Here is an 18,714-nt window from a genome sequence, read left to right as displayed (position 1 = left end):
AAGCATGTTTAAAGATGTGAAAGAAAATCAGCTTAAATTGTTATTGTGATTAAAAAATGGAGTGCTTGATTGGCAGAACATCTATTTGGCAGAACCATGTCGAAAAAAACATAGTCATACGGTTTCAATGGGGATCGTTTTTGACATTTCTCTCAGGTCTATTATTTTTTCATTATGAATGCTTAATCAAGTTTCAAAACCTACAATTATTACTGCACAGGGTTCTGAATTCACAATTTGATTGTCAATTTAAAGAGGCCATGAAAGATCAGTTGCCTTCGATGTGGGGTATGAATATAAGTTTGTCTCTTTTCATAAGAGATGAACTACTTAAAATGATTTAAGAATTTTGAACAGGATTCATGAATGGGAGTTTTTTCAGTACCAAACGATGTATGTAAGAGTTATATTAGATTGTTAGGAATTTATTTTTTTCATTTCCACATGGCTCCTCAGGTCTGCCCATTATGGGTACTGGATGAATGGCTATAGATGTGGCATGGATAGGAGGTATAAGGGGTCATGGGGATGGATAGAAGCCTGTGTTGACATAGATGGACCGAGGATGGGTAAAGGGTCTATGAGGGGTGAGGTCAAGAGGGCCTACCAGCTTCTAAAACAACTTGGATGAAGTCCCAAGGAACTGAGCTAAGCCTTCTTACTGGTATTCGAGTCAGGCCCACTGGGGTCAGTGTGCCTGACTCAGTCTTGCATCCTTGAGTGAAAATTGGCTCCTTTAATTGGCACGGTAGCACAGTGGTCAGCACTGCTGCTTCACAGCTCCAGGGACCTGGGTTCGATTCCCGGCTTGGGTCACTGTCTGTGTGGAGTTTGCACATTCTCTTCGTGTCTGCGTGGGTTTCCTCCGGGTGCTCCGGTTTCCTCCCACAGTCCAAAGATGTGCGGGTTAGGTTGATTGGCCATGCTAAAATTGCCCCTTAGTGTCCTGGGATGCGTAGATTAGAGGGATTAGCGGGTAAAATATGTAGGGATATGGGGGTAGGGCCTGGGTGGGATTGTGGTCGGTGCAGACTCGATGGGCCCAATGGCCTCTTTCTGTACTGTAGGGTTTCTATGATTTCTATGATAAACCAAGATGGTTCTGCCGAATCTGGAACTTGCCTGGCTCAAGTTGCGCACCTCGGTAGCAAACATCTAGCCCATTTGTGTTTGATTTGCCTACAACCAATCAGATAAACGGAAACCACCAATATTACAATAACTTTTAGCAAACATTGGTAAAATGCTTTTGAAAAAATATTTGTATTTCCAGGATAGGATGAAATAAACTGAATTAGGGTTTTTAATTGTGATTGCCATACAGTTATTCCTACTGGAAAGATGTATTTGTACATATTGGGTGAATAATGAATAGAATTTCCAATATAAGCCTGGAAGGAATGTCTTGTGACATTATGATGAACATGTTCATATCAAAGGGTTCCTTTAGCTCCAATTGTTCCTCCAGGGGATTCAGACAACTCTGTACTTCTGTCAGTGCATTTTGCCAGTGGCCCTGGGTGAGTTAACCAATAAGGTTTTCTCCAAATTGATGGCTTGTGCAGATCATCACCAAAGACCCCAGCCATAATAGGAACGTCAGTTGTGACATTCACTGATGCAGATTAATATCAAAGTCATGTTCATTGCCATGAAGCAAATAAAACATGGAACTGAGGCATACAGAGTTCACCAATAATACTAAAGGTCCCAAAAGCAAAGAGGACGCAAATTTAGCACACTGGATATCAGACATCCTACTGAAAATGTAAAAATAATTGTATTTAAATTCAACATAGCTGGCACAAAGTCAGATCATATTCAACCAATCAATGAGAGAGATTCCAAAAGATTAGTGTATAACTATTCAATATACAAAAAATGTGTGGCTTCTCCTATTCTTTTGTTAATGATCAAGATTATAGTTATATATAGTACTCAAAACTAACTGTGCATCTGGCCAAGCTGCTTCATTACAGCTAAAATGCTGACATCTCTCTGACAAGGTGGAATGTTGTGCAGTTATATCCTGTTCACAAATAGCAGGACAAATCCAATCCAGTTAATCACCCCCTCACTCTCAATCATCAGCAAAGGGTGGATGCCTTCACCAATACAGTTATCAGGTGGATCATACTCGCTGGTAACCTGCTCATCGCTGCTCAATTTGGGTTCTGCTGGGATCAATCAGCTTGAGATGTAATTACAGTAATTGGCCCAAACGTGGACAAACAGCTGCAATGTTCTGGGATGAGGTGAAAGTGAGTGCCCTTGATATCAAGGTAGCATTTGATGAAGTCTTGAATCAAGGAGCACTAGAAAAATTGAAATCAATCAGAATCAAGGGGGAAAATCTCCACTGGCCAGTGTTCTGCCCAGCACAACATAAAAGGCCAATCATTTCAGTTCTAGGATTTCACTGCAGGGGGACACTCAAGACCATGTCCAAGGCTCAACAATTTCCTTTGTGACCATCTCATAATAAGTGAGAAATGTTCATGGATGATTGCAGACCGTTCAGTTCAATTTACGACTCCTCAGACAATGAAACAATCCAGGTTTACATGTGGCAAGGCTTGATCAACATTCATGCTTGGGCTGATAAAGTGAGGTGGTAGACTCTTTGTTAGTCAAGTATGCCCAGACTGTAATTGACTTCATCGACATCTGTGGGCTCTCTCATGACAGCAGAATCTAACGTGCATTTGGCATGCATGTCCACAGGACTGGCATGCATGTCGTCAATGCTGGTGCTTGGGGGAACTTCAGTGGCTGTGCCATCTCTGGCACAAAGGATGTTGCAAGTTTAGCATAGGTGGTCCTCGAAACATACTGCGCCAAATTTTAGTGCTTGCCTCCACATGGACTGGTTGGCGGCAATGTTTTCCCAAGAGAGATGCTCTGCAACTCACTAGCACTCACTGGCAACTCCAGCACTCAGGTCCTGTGTGGACCAGCTGGCGGGGGTATTCGCAGACATCTTCAACCTCCCTTTACAACAATCTGAGGTTCCTATCTGCTTTAAGAAGACGACCATTATCCTGGTACCTAAGAAAAACCAAGCAGCGTGCCTTAATGACTATCGGCCGGTGGCTCTGACATTAATCATTATGAAGTGCTTCGAAAGGCTAGTCATGGCATGAATCAATTCCAGCCTCCCGGACTACCTGGATCCATGACAATTTGCCTACCACAGCAGACACCATCTCCCTGGCCCTGCACTCAACCCTGGAACATCTAGATAACAAAGACACCTATGTCAGACTCCTATTTATTGACTACAGCTCAGCCTTCAACACCATTATTCTCACGAAACTCATCTCCAAACTCTGTGGCTTGGGCCTCAGCTCCTCCCTCTGCAACTGGATCCTGAACTTCCTAACTCACAGAGCACAATCAGTAAGAATAGGCAACAACACTTCCTCCACGATCATCCTCAACACTGGTGGCGCACAAGACTGTGTTCTCAACCCCCTACTATACTCCTTATACACCTATGACTGTGTGGCCAAATTCCCCTCCAATTCAATTTTCAAGTTTGCTGGCGACACCACCATAGTGGGTCGGATCTCAAACAATGATGAGACAGAGTACAGGAATGAGACAGAGAATCTGGTGAATTGGTGCGGTGACAATAATCTCTCCCTCAATGTCGACAGAACGAGGGAGATTGTCATCGACTTCAGGAAGCGTAAAGGAGAACATGCCCCTGTCTACATCAACGGTGGATGCAGTAGGAAGGGTTGAGAGCTTCAGGTTTTTAGGTGTCCAGATCACCAACAACCTGTCCTGGTCCCCCCATGCCAACACTATAGTTAAGAAAGCCCACCAACATCTCTACTTTCTCAGAAGACTAAGGAAATTTGACATGTCAGTTTTTACAGATACGCCATAGAAAGCATTCTTTTTGGTTGTATCATAACTTGGTATGGCTCCTGCTCTGCCCAAGACTGCAAGGAACTACAAAAGGTCATGAATGTAGCCCAATCCATCATGCAAACCAGCCTCCCATCCATTGACTCTGTCTACACTTTCCGCTGCCTCGGCAAAGCAGCCAGCATAATTAAGGATCCCACGCACCCCGGACATTCTCTCTTCCACCTTCTACCGTCGGGAAAAAGATACAAACGTCTGAGGTCACGTACCAACCGACTCAAGAGCAGCTTCTTCCCTGCTGCTGTCAGACTTTTGAATGGACTTACCTTGCATTATGTTGATCTTTCTCTGCACCCTAACTATGTCTGTAACACTACATTCTGCACTCTCCCATTTCCTTCTCTATGAACGGTATGTTTTGTCTGTATAGCACACAAGAAACAATAGTTTTCACTGTATGTTAATACATGTGACAATAAATCAAATCAAAGCAAAATAAAAAAAATCAAAGCAGAACTTTGTAAGGTTCTTTTTTTAAAGTGTCTTTGTATCATTTGTACTGACCATCTTGTTGTCACTTGCCCTGAGACATTTCTCCATGGAATATTTGCATGGGATTTCTGTAGTCATCCAGGCACAAGATATGACTTGCCCATTTAAGTTGAATTTTCTGGAGAGAGATCTGCATGCCCTTGAGCCCAGCACAATGAAGGATCTTATTGTTTGCAATTTTGTGCCGCCATTCTCATGGTGGATCTCACGAGCCATTGGTGAAAGCATTCCAGAGCTTTAATGTGGCACCTATTGCAGACCTAGGATTCTTTGTCTTACAGCAGGATGGTAAGGAAAATGACCAGCTAAAATTTGATTTTTGTTTGCAGCTTAATGTCATGCTGCTTCCAGACATGGAGGTGGAGCTGGCTGCGGGCAGAAGGAAAATTCACGCCAAGCAATAACACTGCAAAATAAATCACCTACTCTTCATCCCTGAACATTCAATGGAATTATCATCACTGAATCTCCCACCAATAGCATCCTGAGGGTTACCACTGACTAGAAACCAACCGGCCCAGCCATATAAATGCTGTGGCTACAAGAACAGGTCAGGGCTGAGCATTCTAAGAATAATAAATCACCTTCTGACTCCCCAAAACTTTCCACCACCGAAGGGACACATATCAGAAGTGCTCACTCTATTTGCTGAGATGTGCGCAACTCTGACAACACTCAAGAAGCTTGACTCCATTTAGGTCAAAACAGCCCACTTAATTGTCACCAATTCCACGATGTTAAACATTCACCCCCTCCAACATTGGTCCACAGTGGCAACAGTGTGTATCATCGATAACGTGGCCTGCAAGACACCTTCCACAGCGCCTTTCAAATATGTGGCCACCAACAAGGACAAGGACAGCAAGAACATAAGAACCTCATCATCTACAGGTGCCCTTCCAAGGCATACACCATCCTGACTTGGAATTATATCACTTTCAAGCTGGGTCGAAATCCTGAACCCACCTCCCTGACAGCAGAGTGGGTATGCACATAGACTGCAATGATTCAAAGAAGTGGCTCACCTCCAACAATAAATGTATAGTAAATGCTGGCCTTGCCATCAACATCGTGTCCCAAAGAAGAATTAATAAGAAACCTCTCTGTATACAGTATGTTTGAATTGTGTGACAGAGGGTCACATTTTGGGATCAGAATATTGGAAGGAAAATGTTAATTAAATTATTTTTAAGTCTCTTTTAATTTAATAACTTTTAGCTTTTGCTTGTTAAGCAGGTTTCTGTCTGGTGAATGAAAATGTAATTTTTGAGACTTTAATTTATTTTACTTTAATTGCTTCAATTTATTAATATAAAATTCAATGATAAGCAATGGTCAGTTTGGACAGTAAGCATCATTAAAAGACATTTCAGTAATTGGTAGATAATATTTGCAAAATAATATGCCTTTGATAGATCATTCTTTTCAAATGAAAAATAAATCATTAGAATTCAATTTACTGCACAGAAACGGAAAAAACATATGCAGTCACTGATAAGTATTTCAGCAGCAGAGAAAGATGCAGACCATGTTTCCACAGAGCTGGGCAGATCCTACAGACCTTTAAAAACAGGTGAATGTCAAAGTCCTGCCCGCATCTCAATTCGATCCAATTTCTGCCAGGAGGGGAAAGGGGTGGGCTGTGCATCACACAGGCAGGAAACCCAAACTCAGCAGGAGCATTTGAACCTGGTGCTGAATTCAAACAGACCCCAGTGTGGAAGTCAAGAATTGATGGAGTAGATGTAAACATTCTTGAAGGGTGGATAAGATCTGTTTCAGTGTCATGGTGTGAAGATTTTAAATCCACGGCTCCTTAAACATGCAAAAAAAAAGGCTTAACCATCAGAAAGAGTTGAAAAATAGCTCTGCTGCACTGTTTTGACTGATAGGCCATCTGGGAGAGGTTTGAAAAGAAATACCATTCGGTCGTGCAATTTCAATAGAAATCTTTGTTGACGTATACCCAAGGGCTATTATTCACTTAGAATGCTGGACTGAATTTCAAGAGTTGTTATCTCAGCAAGGGGCTTTCAGTTCATGGCCTGATTTACAGTTTAAAGAGATTTTTCAAAGATTTGTTGTTTTTGATGTGATGGTTTGAATAGAACTTTGATTGTTTTTAGAATATATTAATCCCTTGAGCAGAGTTATAAGCTTTGAATGGGTTTCATGAATGAGAGTTTTATTTTCAATGTATATGAGTGACAGCAGTGTTCGATTATTGAAAGTTTGTTCTGTCATCTTCACATGGCTCCTGATGTCTGCTCATGGTGAATACTAGGTGAGTGCTTTGGAGGTGGCATGGGGGTATGAGGAGGCATGGAAGTGTGTGGCAAGGGAGTGGTGAGGGTTACAGGGCTTAAACAGCTTCTATAACAACTGCAGAGAACCGAGGTGGGCCGTTTAACCAGCCCGCCTCAGTACTTGCCCGCTCTTGCTGCCTACCGTCTGCTTCTGGGTTCGGCAGGCCTTACTCTACCATATTCTCACCTCCACAGAGTGAAAACAGGATGTAGCAGGGCCCTGGAAACAGAGGCAGATCTGCTGAGTCTTGAAATTTATCAACTCGAGCTATCCACCTTGGTAGCGAAAATCCAGCCTGCCGACTTTGTTACCCTCAGGCTTGAGGAGGCACCCGGACGGGAAATACCACCACTCTTAAAAAGTAGGGATTGTGAGACAAATTATGTGAGTACCATCTATAGCTGCAAGGACAGGCAATCAAATCAGTGATGAATGAGATGATGTAGAAACATAAGGGGTTGGGATTTTCCACAACTCCCACGGCGTGTTTTGCGATGGCAGGGGTGTCCCATCATTGGCCAATGGCAGGATCTTCTGGTCCCACCAGTGTTTCCAGGGATTCCCGTTGTTCATACCCTCTGCCGCTGGAGACCCCATGGTGGGGGTTCGCCTTCGGCGGGACGAAAAGATCCCGCCCCTCAATTTTCACATAACATGCTCAGAAAAACGTTATTGAAGAGTGGGTACATGAAGAGATACCTCCGAGTTTGATGAGGCCAAATCAGCCTTGAGCTCAAAATTTGTTAGATGTTTGAATTCTGCAGTGGATGCCTAAGTTTTCACTATGAACATACTGCTAAGGGTATATGTAATTATTGTCAATAGCAGATACTACTTAACACTGAATTTCAATCGTAGTCAATACATTCTTGGGAAAACCTTTATTTTTGAAAAGTTACTTATAAACTTATAGATAACAATATATATTCTCTAACAAGGTTCTCTCAATTGAACATTTAATTCTGACTAAAAAGCTTTTACTGTTTCTACTAATATGGTTATTGGAATTTGATTTACACAGTGTAAAATAGTGCAATGATAATTGCTGTGTCTTGCTTTGTGTAATATTGCTTTTAAAACAAATTACCATTGCAGTGCTTGAATGATCAATGAACTGTTTTTCCACGTTGTCTAAAACCCAAAGGGACCACCCACTACATCAAGTAATGGAGGTGAGATTGAACTGAGGAGCAGACAATCTCCAGGAGGAAAATCCTGCCAGATTTGCTTCAGGGAAAGAAATGTTTTCAGTTTCTACTTAAAGGCTGGAAAACAAATTATACCTTCACACTCGGAGAGGCTGGAATCACACCAAGACCTGCACTTAGTATATTTTGCAAGAATAATTGTGACTGAATACCTTCTGAAGTAACTGTCACAAATTTTTATCTGACAATTAATCTGATCTACCATTCCAGTCACAAACCTGAACCAAAGTGATCAGGTACCCAATTTAAAAGCCTATTTAATCAATACTTCGCATTTTGAATGAAAGCTGACAGAATAGTAGAACTAGAATGTCATCCATGTTAACTGCAAGTCACAGAAGCTTGAAACAAGTACTCAAATTGAGGTTAAACCCATATAAAAATGCAGTATAACAAGGAAGACAAGAAAAATGAATAGCCACATGAAGCGCAGAAAGTCAGAACACAGCCAAGTGGGCAGAGGGCACGACCCTGGCGCCTGACTAAGGGTAGTCATGATGTGGAGCTGCCGGCATTGGACTGGGGTAAACACAGTAAGAAGTCGAACAACACCAGGTTAAAGTCCAACAGGTTTATTTGGTAGCAAAAGCCACGAGCTTTCGGAACAGGCTGTTCCTTCGTCAGGTGGGTTGGAGTTCTGATCACAAACAGGGCACAAAGACACAAACTCAATTTACATGAATAATGATTGGAATGTGAGTCTTTACAGCTAATCAAGTCTTAAAGGTACAGACAATGTGAGTGGAGGGAGCATTAAGCACAGGTTAAAGAGATGTGTATTGTCTCCAGACAGGACAGCTAGCGAGATTTTGCACATTCAGGCAGGTTGTAGGGGTTACAGATAGTGTGACATGAACCCAATATCCCGGTTGAGGCCGTCCTCATGTGTGCGGAACCTGGCTATCAGTCTCTGCTCAGCAACTCACGGTACATACTCTTGCGACTCTACCAATGTTGTCTACCTGTTACACTGCAGGAAAGGATGTCCCGAGGCATGGTACATTGGGGAAACCATGTCGGCGCTACGACAATGGGTGAATGAACACCGCTCGACAATCACCAGGCAAGACTGTTCTCTTCCTGTTGGGGAGCACTTCAGCGGTCACGGGCATTCAGCCTCTGATCTACGGGTAAGCGCTCTCCAAGGCGGCCTTCACGACACACGACAGCGCAGAGTCGCTGAGCAGAAACTGATAGCCAGGTTCCGCACACATGAGGACTGCCTCAACCGGGATATTGGATTCATGTCACACTATCTGTAACCCCCACAACCTGCCTGGATGTGCAAAATCTCACTGGCTGTCCTATCTGGAGACAATACATATTTCTTTAACCTGTGCTTAATGCTCCCTCCACTCACATTGTCTGTACCTTTAAGACTTGATTAGCTGTAAAGACTCACATTCCAATCATTATTCATGTAAATTGAGTTTGTGTCTTTGTGTCCTGTTTGTGATCAGAACTCCCACCCACCAGACGAAGGAACAGCCTGTTCCGAAAGTTAGTGGCTTTTGCTACCAAATAAACCTGTTGGGCTTTAACCTGGTGTTGTTAGACTTCTTACTGTGCCTGACATTTGGGGAGCACTTCAGCAGTCACAGGCATTCGGCCTCTGATATTCGGGTAAGCGTTCTCCAAGGCGGCCTTCGCGACACACGACAGCGCAGAATCGCTGAGCAGAAACTGATAGCCAAGTTCCGCACACACGAGGACGGCCTCAACCTGGATATTGGGTTCATGTCACACTATTTGTAACTCCCACAGTTGCGTGGACCTGCAGAGTTTCACTGGCTGTCTTGTCTGGAGACAATACACATCTTTTTAGCCTGTCTTGATGCTCTCTCCACTCACATTGTTTCGTTTCTTAAAGACTTGATTAGTTGTAAGTATTCGCATTCCAACCATTATTCATGTAAATTGAGTCTGTGTCTTTATAAGCTCTGTTTGTGAACAGAATTCCCACTCACCTGAAGAAGGGGCTTAGAGCTCCGAAAGCTTGTGTGGCTTTTGCTACCAAATAAACCTGTTGGACTTTAAGCTGGTGTTGTTAAACTTCTTACCTGACTCAGGGACCAGAGGCACAACTACAATTGGGTATTGGGCCTCATTATCATTGAATTAGTGAGCTGCTATCTCCAAATGGGTGTCAGCAGAGAGCTCCCTGGGGAAAGGGCCTTGGAAATTAAGCTATTACATTGTAGGCGGGGGTTATCGATCGGATCAATGTTTAATATGCATCAGGAGAGGGTGTGGCCATGGGGTTGATGATCTGGAGAGGATGGCAGGTTGACTTGGGTCAGGGGCTTATTGGGAATGCGATGACTGAAATATGGTAGGGACAATGGCTAGGGTAGTGACAATAATTGGGAGGGCGGAGCGTTTGGTCTTAAGCCACCATGTTGGGGAGTTGAGGGCAGGGGAGCTGTAGTTTTAATTTTGGCTAGGAGGTGCATTCTTCTACTTCCTGGCTCTCCACATGCCGGGATATATTTTTAACAAACTTAACATTTCTGACGCTAGCCTTTGGTGATTCATTTCAGGACCGACAGTTGCAAATAGACTTGGCTCAGCACTTAGCAGCTGGCTCAGCACTCTGTGCATCAGGTCAAGGAGAGTCTTAACGGGCATTTGTCCCATTATTAAATATTTAAGGTAGCAAAAACCCATTTGAATCACCGGTTCTGATGCCTAGTTTTTGGCTGCACCAGTCTGATACCACCTTGATATAAACATGCATTTCTTGCCACCATATTAGAACCAAGATCATTCAGGCTTCCAGAAAGCCTCAATAGCCCCTGTATTGCTGTACCTAATCATTTCTTAAATGATTAGAGGGTTTCTTCCACTACAATATCTAGGATTATTTTCCAAATGCTAATCATTTTGTTGTGTTAAGAGATTTCTGTTGCTAATCCTAAATTAACTTTTATTAGCTTGGACAATTGAATTTAAAGTATTTATTTTTTTCCATTCCATTAATACCTTGTGTTCTTTTTTTTATTCTGTCATGGGACATGTACATTGCCGACAAAGCCAGCATTTGTTGCCCATCCCTAATTGCCTTTGAACTGTGTGTGGCTTGCTAGGCCATTTCAAAGGGTAGTTCAGGGTCAACCACACTTTTGTGGATCTGAAGTCACATCTCACCCACACCAAGAGTAAGGATGGCAGATTTGTTTCTCTACAGGACGTTAGTGAACCAGATGGGTATTTATGACAATCGATGATAACTTTTGGTTCTGGGTTGTGACTAGAATGGTAGATCATATTAATTGTCAGATAAAAATAGTGAATTTGTGACAGTTCCTTCGGGAGGTATTCAGTCACAATTATTCTTGAAAAATATACTAAGTGCAGCTCTTGGTGTGATTCCAGCCTTTCCGAGTGTGAAGGTATGATCTATTTTCCGGCCTTTAAATAGAAACTGAAAACAAACCAGACCAAAATTTCTTTCCCTGAAGCGAATGTGGCAGGATTTTCCTCCTGGAGATTGTCTGCTCCTCAGTTCAATCTCACCTCCATTACTTGATGTGGTTGGTGCTCCCTTTGGGTTTTAGACAACGTGGAAAAACAATTTATTAATCATTCAAGTATTGCAATGGTAATTTGTTTTAAAAGCAATATTGCACAAAGCATGACACAGCAATTATCGTTGCAATATTTTACACTGTGTAAATCAAATTCCAATAACCATATTACTAGAAACAGTAAAAGCTTTTTAGTCAGAATTAAGTGTTCAATTGAGAGAACCTTGTGAGGGAATATATATTGTTATCTATAAGTTTATAAGTAACTTTTCAAAAATAAAGGTTTTCCCAATTATGTATTGACTACTATTGAAATTCAGTGTTAAGTAGTATCTGCTATTGACAATAATTACATATACCCTTAGCAGTATGCTCATAGTGAAAACTTAGGCATCCACTGCAGAATTCAAACATCTAACAACATTTGAGCTCAAGGCTGATTTGGCCTCATCAAACTCGGAGGTATCTCTTCACGTACTCACTCTTCAATTACGTTTTTCCAAGCATGTTATGTGAAAATTGAGGGGCGGGATCTTCTCGTCCCACCGAAGGCGATCCCCCACCATGGGGTCTCCAGTGGCAGAGGGTATGAACAACGGGAATCCCTGGCAACACTGGTGGGACCAGAAGATCCTGCCACCACCCAATGATGGGACGCCCCTGCCATCGCAAAACACACCATGGGGGTTCCTACATCATCATCTCATTCATCACTGATTTAATTCCCTGTCCTTGCAGCTATAGATGGTACTCGCATAATTTGTCTCACAATCCCTACTTTTTAAGAGTGGTGGCATTTCTCGGCCAGGTGCCTCCTGAAGCCTGAGGGTAACAAAGTCGGCAGGCCGGGTTTTATGGCAGTAAATTGGGAAAGGGGAGTACACAGCGGGACCTGGGTGTCCTTGTGCACCAGTCACTGAAGGTAAGCATGCAGGTGCAGCAGGTCAAGAAGGCAAATGGTTTTTCCCAGGGTGGAAGAGTCAATTACCAGGGGGTATAGGTTTAAGGTGCGAGGGGCAAGGTTAAAAGGAACTGTACGAGGCAAGTTTTTTAACACAGAGGGTGGTGGTGCCTGCAACTTGCTGCCTGGGGAGGTAGTGGAAGCAGATACGATAGTGAGTTTTAAGGTCTGGACAAATACATGAATAGGATGGGAATAGAGGGATATGGTCCCCGGAAGGGTAGGAGGTTTTAGTTCGATCGGGCAGCATGGTCGGTGCAGGCTTGGAGGGCCGAAGGGTCTGTTCCTGTACTGTAATTTTCTTTGTTCTTTGGCATGTACATGTACAACACACGATGTGGAGATGCCGGCGTTGGACTGGGGTAAACACAGTAAGAAGTCTTAACAACACCAGGTTAAAGTCCCACAGGTTTATTTGGTAGTGAAAGCCACGAGCTTTCAGAATACTGTGTGTGCACATCTCTTTAACCTGTGCTTAATGCTCCCTCCACTCACATTGTCTGTATCTTTAAGACTTGATTAGCTGTAATTCCAATCATTATTCATGTAAATTAAGTTTGTGTCTTTGTGCCCTGTTTGTAATCAGAACTCCCACCCATCTGATGAAGGAACAGCCTGTTCCAAAAGCTCGTGGCTTTTGCTACCAAATAAACCTGTTGGACTTTAACCTGGTGTTGTTAGACTTCTTACTACGAGGGCAACATTTACAGAGGTCGCCTTTCTCCAGCTGACCTCTCATCTGTGCTAAACAGCTCTTGGAAATCCAAGCTGATGAAGGAAAGAAAGATTTCACATTCCTATCCCACCAAAACAGAAAGATCCATAATGATTTATCTTAACAGGAGAGAAAGACATTTTAAAATTTTAAAAATCAGTATATGTCAGCAATGGACATGAAATGTGTGTGAGAGGGAGATCAATTAACAACTCAAGTGAGACTCTTCCTCTGTTCACACTTCAGAAGATAACCTTTGTTTTTCCTTCAGGCGATGGCTAATTTGTTGGTCATTTCTATCGCCATATTTTTGTTTTGTGTTTCTGCAATTGTTACTTTGTACCTTCATCTGAGAAAGTTTATTCTGAACAGTTACTTGGCTTCTGTCTGACTTGGGAATGCTCTCACCTTGATACTGTGCATTAAATCCTCTTCGCCGATGATTGCTGTCTGACGTGAAGTGTAGCCGTAGCCAATTTTTGCTACTGATGACAGGTGAAGGCAAATTCAAACCAGTCAACCTGAAAGAAAGAGAAAACTCTCATATCAGCACTGCAAGTTGGAAGAGTTACTTCAACAACCAGAATACTGCCAGAAAGACTGAATGTTTCACAATGTTAACACAGCTACTGAAGAAATGTTTCTTTTATTCTGTAGACTGTTGGATAACAATAAACTATTATTTTCTGTGGGAACAAATGTTCAATGTCACCAAGAGAAAATCTGACCAAGATGAAAACAAGATCCTGGGATGCTACCATTTCCCAAAGTATCCCTGCACGAGAAAGTGGGTCGTTCATCCCTAATTACAAAACAGGATCATTTTTGATTCCATCTGAAAAATATGTGTAATTGTCAGGTAAGATAACATGAGTCAGTGTACCTCACTCCCAACAACAGATCAAAGGCATCATTGGTCAACTCGAGAAACTATCAGGACATTGTTGAACCATTACCGATGAGCAGAGGATGGATTCCATGAGATTATGGAGAGGAAGATGGGAAGCTACGCCTGTGTCTCCAAATTGAGCATCATCTTGTATTACCTGGCAAGATTTTGCTTTTTAAAACATTATGTGGAACTATAACTGTTAAGTGTGCCAATCTGCAGCAGCAGGAAGATGTGTAAGCATCACAGAATCGAACAAAACAATCCCGCCATTAGAAATTCATTAATCAAATTAAGAGGGACTCATAATGGTTTATAGTTTGTATTATAGTTTTGATTAACTCTGCAAAAATTGTCACAATATTTGATAATGATACTTTTCAATAATAGTGATCAGCATTAATTCGTGCAGGTGTCAATCTTTATCATAGAAACCAGAAGCAGGAATAGGCCTTCAAACCTGCACCACCATTCATTTTGATCATGGTTGATCATCGAATTCAATACCCTGACTCCCCATGTCCCTTGATCCCTTTAGCCCAAAGAGCTACATCTAATTTCTTCTTGAAATCAAACAACGTTTTGGCCGCAATTACTTTCTGTGGTAGTGAATTCCACACGTTCACCACCCTCTGGATGAAGAAATTTTTCATGACCTCTGTTCTAAAAGGTTTACCCCTTATCCTCAAACTATGACCCCTAGTTCTGGACTCCCCAACCATTGGGAACATACTTTCTGAATCTACTCTGTCTAACGCTGTTAGAATTTTATAAGTTTCTATGAGATCCCCTCTCACTCTTCTAAAATCCAGTGAATATAATCCTAACGGACTTAGTGTCTCCTCATATGTCAGACCTGCCATCCCAGGAATCAACCTGGTGAACCTTCGCTGTACTCCCTCTATAGCAAGAACATCCTTCCTCAGATAAGGACACCAAAACTGCACACAATACGTTGGTGTGACCTCAGCATTGCTTTAGACAATTGCAGCAAAACATCCCTATGCCAATACTCAAACCCTCTTGCTATGAAGACTAACGTAGCATTTGTCTTCTTTACTGCTTGCTGTTTCTGCACGCTTACTTTCAGCGACTGATGCACAAGGACACCAAGGTCTCGCTGAGTATCCACCTCTCGCAACTGACACCCATTCAGGTATTAATCTGTCTTCCTATAATTGCTACTATATTTGGGCAGAATTCAGTATTGGGGCAAATCCAGGGTGTGCATTTAACAGCAGGAAAATGAATGTCTAAGAAAGGATTAAAACACAGGGTCCACTGTAACTGCGGGCAGACATACCCAATTAACATCTCAGACTGCCAACACAGTTACTTTACAGGTGAGATCATTTCAAGCCTTAGCAAACATTGCAGAGTCGATGCTGATTAGCAAGACTCCAACGAGTCTAGAGACGCCATTGTTCCTAGAAACTGGGGAGGTGGGACGATTATCACACCATTGAAACCTATTTATCACACTCCTCGCTTTTGTATCACAAAACAGATAGACAAGGATAGTCGGACACAACCAATTAACGTGAAGTCCCCAGGACAATAGACCTGCCTAATGTCAGCAACTATAATCAATTCAAGCAATTTGTATCAATGATATCCTGTATTACAACACTCTGGGCCCCAGAGAACAGTGTAAGTAATGTGTACAGCCTGTGTATCTTCAGATTCAGCCGAGGTACAGACTGGACTTCACTGGGTCCGGGCTCATTCTCAGTCATGCATGTGGAAATAAAACCATTTTACTGAAGCCTGACATGGACTTAAAGACTCCTCGTTTATTCCCTCCTACAACTGGCGCTGTGAGCAGGGTACTGCACTGGATGACCAGCGACTATGTGGCTCCAATTTGGGTGAGTAGGTTTAATTTACCATCCATAGTTAGGGGAGTGATTCCACACTAGTTGTTGGCAGCTGTAAGTTTTGGTACGAAAAGAACTATATGGAGGAAGAGTCTGACCGTGTGGGCTTGAATAAAATCATAGAGTTTTACCGTAGTCAGAGTTGGGGAATTAGAAAACTAATTAGGGGCCTCCCGAGAGCAGAGGAAAAATCGGCTCTCGGGATGCTCCCAGGACGGATTGAGTGTAGGACAGATTGAGGGATCTCGCTTACAGCAAGGAGGAGTAGCCGCAAAGAAGAATACCGTGCAAAGGTAAAACCACGGAAGAGAATTCAGCAAGAGGAGAGTGTAGGACTGTCAAGGGGTCTCGCTTACAGCGAGGAGGAGTAGCCATGAAGGAGAATTCTGTGAGAGGGTAAAGCCATGAGGGGGAGAGTTTAAGGATGGCTGCGATGGCTGAAAATGATAAGACAGGCTCCGGTGTAGGGGATCTACAATGGGGGGCCGAGGGACGACAGTAAATCAGAATACAAAATCAATTCAGAAAACGAGAGAGAAGGGATATAATTCGGACGCATCCACAGCTGAACAGAAGGTATGGTGGGCGGGTCAAGATAAAAATAAATATGAAAAAGGAATACTGGTTGCAATGGTCCTATTAAAAAATCAAGGAATAAAAGAACAACATGAAGTGAGAGTTGCAGCTGTGAGGCGCGCACCAGAGGGGGACAGGAAGACACCACGTGGAAGATTTGCAGTGTCTGTAGTAGCGACAGCATCAGACACAGTGGAGGACAGTGACGGCAATGTTGAGTGAGACAGCATAGTGAAACAAGCATACAGTGGCAGGCAGTACGGGAACGATGATGTATTTCCCCCTCCTTACGAGGAGCTGCAGCCCATCGCCCCTTCATGAGTTGTTAGAAAAACAGTGGACAGACAGACCACTGAGCAACAGATCTAAATGCCCTTTTACAGCGGGGGAAAAACAGATGATTTTAAATGAACTACCCATTATAAAATGGCAAAACGATAACGCCCTTTTTGGGACAAATTGGATGAATTACGGGAGGCCCATGGGTTGACCAATGACATCCACCTATTGTTGAGGGCAAAGGTCCCCATGCCTGTTTGGGCAGGCATGCCACATCCAATTGGAGATCGCACTTGGGTCACCCAATAGGGAGGAGGAAACAAAGACGCCCGCTTTACGGCCTTCAGATTAGCAGTGCCCTGGGGTGAGGCAGCCCAAATTGAACACTGATCACCCTGATCATACAAGGAACAAAAGAAATGGTCAAGGATTATGTGGAAAGGAAGTTCGAAGCATACAACACCATTCGGGGGTAGACGCGCCAAACCCTTCGATTTATATTGCGACAATCAGGGGGTAGTAGTGGGCCAGAAACAAGGGGATAGGATGCAGCCAGTAGTGTATTACTCGGCGAAAAGGGATCCCATTGTGGCAGAATTGCACTGGCGCACACAGGTATTAGATTATGCCACATGGAAAGTAGAGGTATTAGAACCCATAACACTTTTGGAACCTATCATCCTCCACTCTCCCCACTCCATAGTACAGCTACGAGAAGCAGGAAAACTAAGGGCAGTTTCAGACAGCTGCCGGGCCAGGTGGGAAAGCATACTACTCCCGGCAGATAAACATATACAGATAGTAAAAGATTCAGCCCTTAACCCCGCATCGATGCTGGTTAGAGAAGGTACAGAACATAGTTGTGTAGAGGAAGTTGATGAAGATGAGAGTGGAGGGACAGCAGAAAACCATTGAAAGGAGAGAACGTATTGGAACTTTTTGTAGATGAGTCAAGGAAATTCCATGAGGGGGGTCTCACGCATGGCATGGGTGTCGTGGATGGAATAGGCGCAGTACTAAGATGGAGTCAGATTCCCAGAACTAAGTCAACTCAAGTGGCAGAACTCAGAGCCCTGACCGAGGCATTGAGATTAGCTGGGGGAATGAGGGTCAACGTTTACACCAACAGCCAATACATTTTCGGAGTAAAACATGATTACATGATAGCTTGGGTTCGACAGGGGTACATAACCTCCTCAGGGGGGCATGTGCAACATGAAAATCATGTAAGGCAACTGATAGATGCAGCCTCAGCACCGGCAGAGGCTGCGGTAATTAAGATACGGACCCACAAAAGATACAGACACCCCAGCAGCAAGGCAATGATTATCCAGACAGGGCAGCTAAAGCTCTTCCGGACAGGTGCTGGGAGTGCAGGAGGAAGAAGTGAAGCCAGTTGCTGCATATGAACCAGAGTCAGACAGCATAGGGAAGTTATAACTGGCAGCAGCAGGAGAAGAGGTAGAGGGATGGGAGCGAGAGGGAGCTGTTAAATATTCCGATGACATTTGGAGGAAGGGCGGTCATGTAGTATCACCACAATGTATACAGCAAACCTGACCAAAGGTTTGTCATTGCACACGTTGGGAGGGATAAAAGTATTGAACAAATGAGCAGGTGTTGGTGGTGGGAAACCTGGGGAGAGAGATAGCCCAATACTGCCAGAAGTATATAGTCTGTGTCCAGTGTGAGCCAGGGAAATCCCCCAAGATAAGGCTGGGGTATCAACCCAAACACAGGCGTCATGGGAGCAAATACAGGTAGATTTTAGCGGACTGCGCCCACAGTCTCAGAACAAAAGGTACTGCCTGGCGATGACAGACTGATTCACCCGTTGAGTGGAGGCATTCCCCTGTCGGGACTGCTCAGCCGGAACTGTTGCTCGGATACTCACAGAGGAAGTGCTGCCACGGTGGGGTGTCCTGCTACAGCTAGATTCAGACCAGG

General features: G+C 43.4%; 1 protein-coding gene across 1 annotated transcript in view; it reads right to left on the bottom strand.

Annotated features, from left to right (window-relative positions):
- Positions 1–18,714, bottom strand: part of csmd1b (CUB and Sushi multiple domains 1b) — a 2,043,836-nt gene that overhangs the window by 924,587 nt on the left and 1,100,535 nt on the right. Inside the window, exon 8 of the mRNA XM_078213588.1 lies at positions 13,555–13,667. Coding sequence (XP_078069714.1) covers positions 13,555–13,667 — 113 coding nt within the window. The remainder of the gene's footprint in view (positions 1–13,554; positions 13,668–18,714) is intronic.

Source organism: Mustelus asterias, chromosome 5 (assembly GCF_964213995.1).
Source record: "Mustelus asterias chromosome 5, sMusAst1.hap1.1, whole genome shotgun sequence".
In the NCBI taxonomy this organism is placed as follows: domain Eukaryota; kingdom Metazoa; phylum Chordata; class Chondrichthyes; order Carcharhiniformes; family Triakidae; genus Mustelus; species Mustelus asterias.
This window is presented reverse-complemented; position numbering and strand designations above follow the sequence as displayed.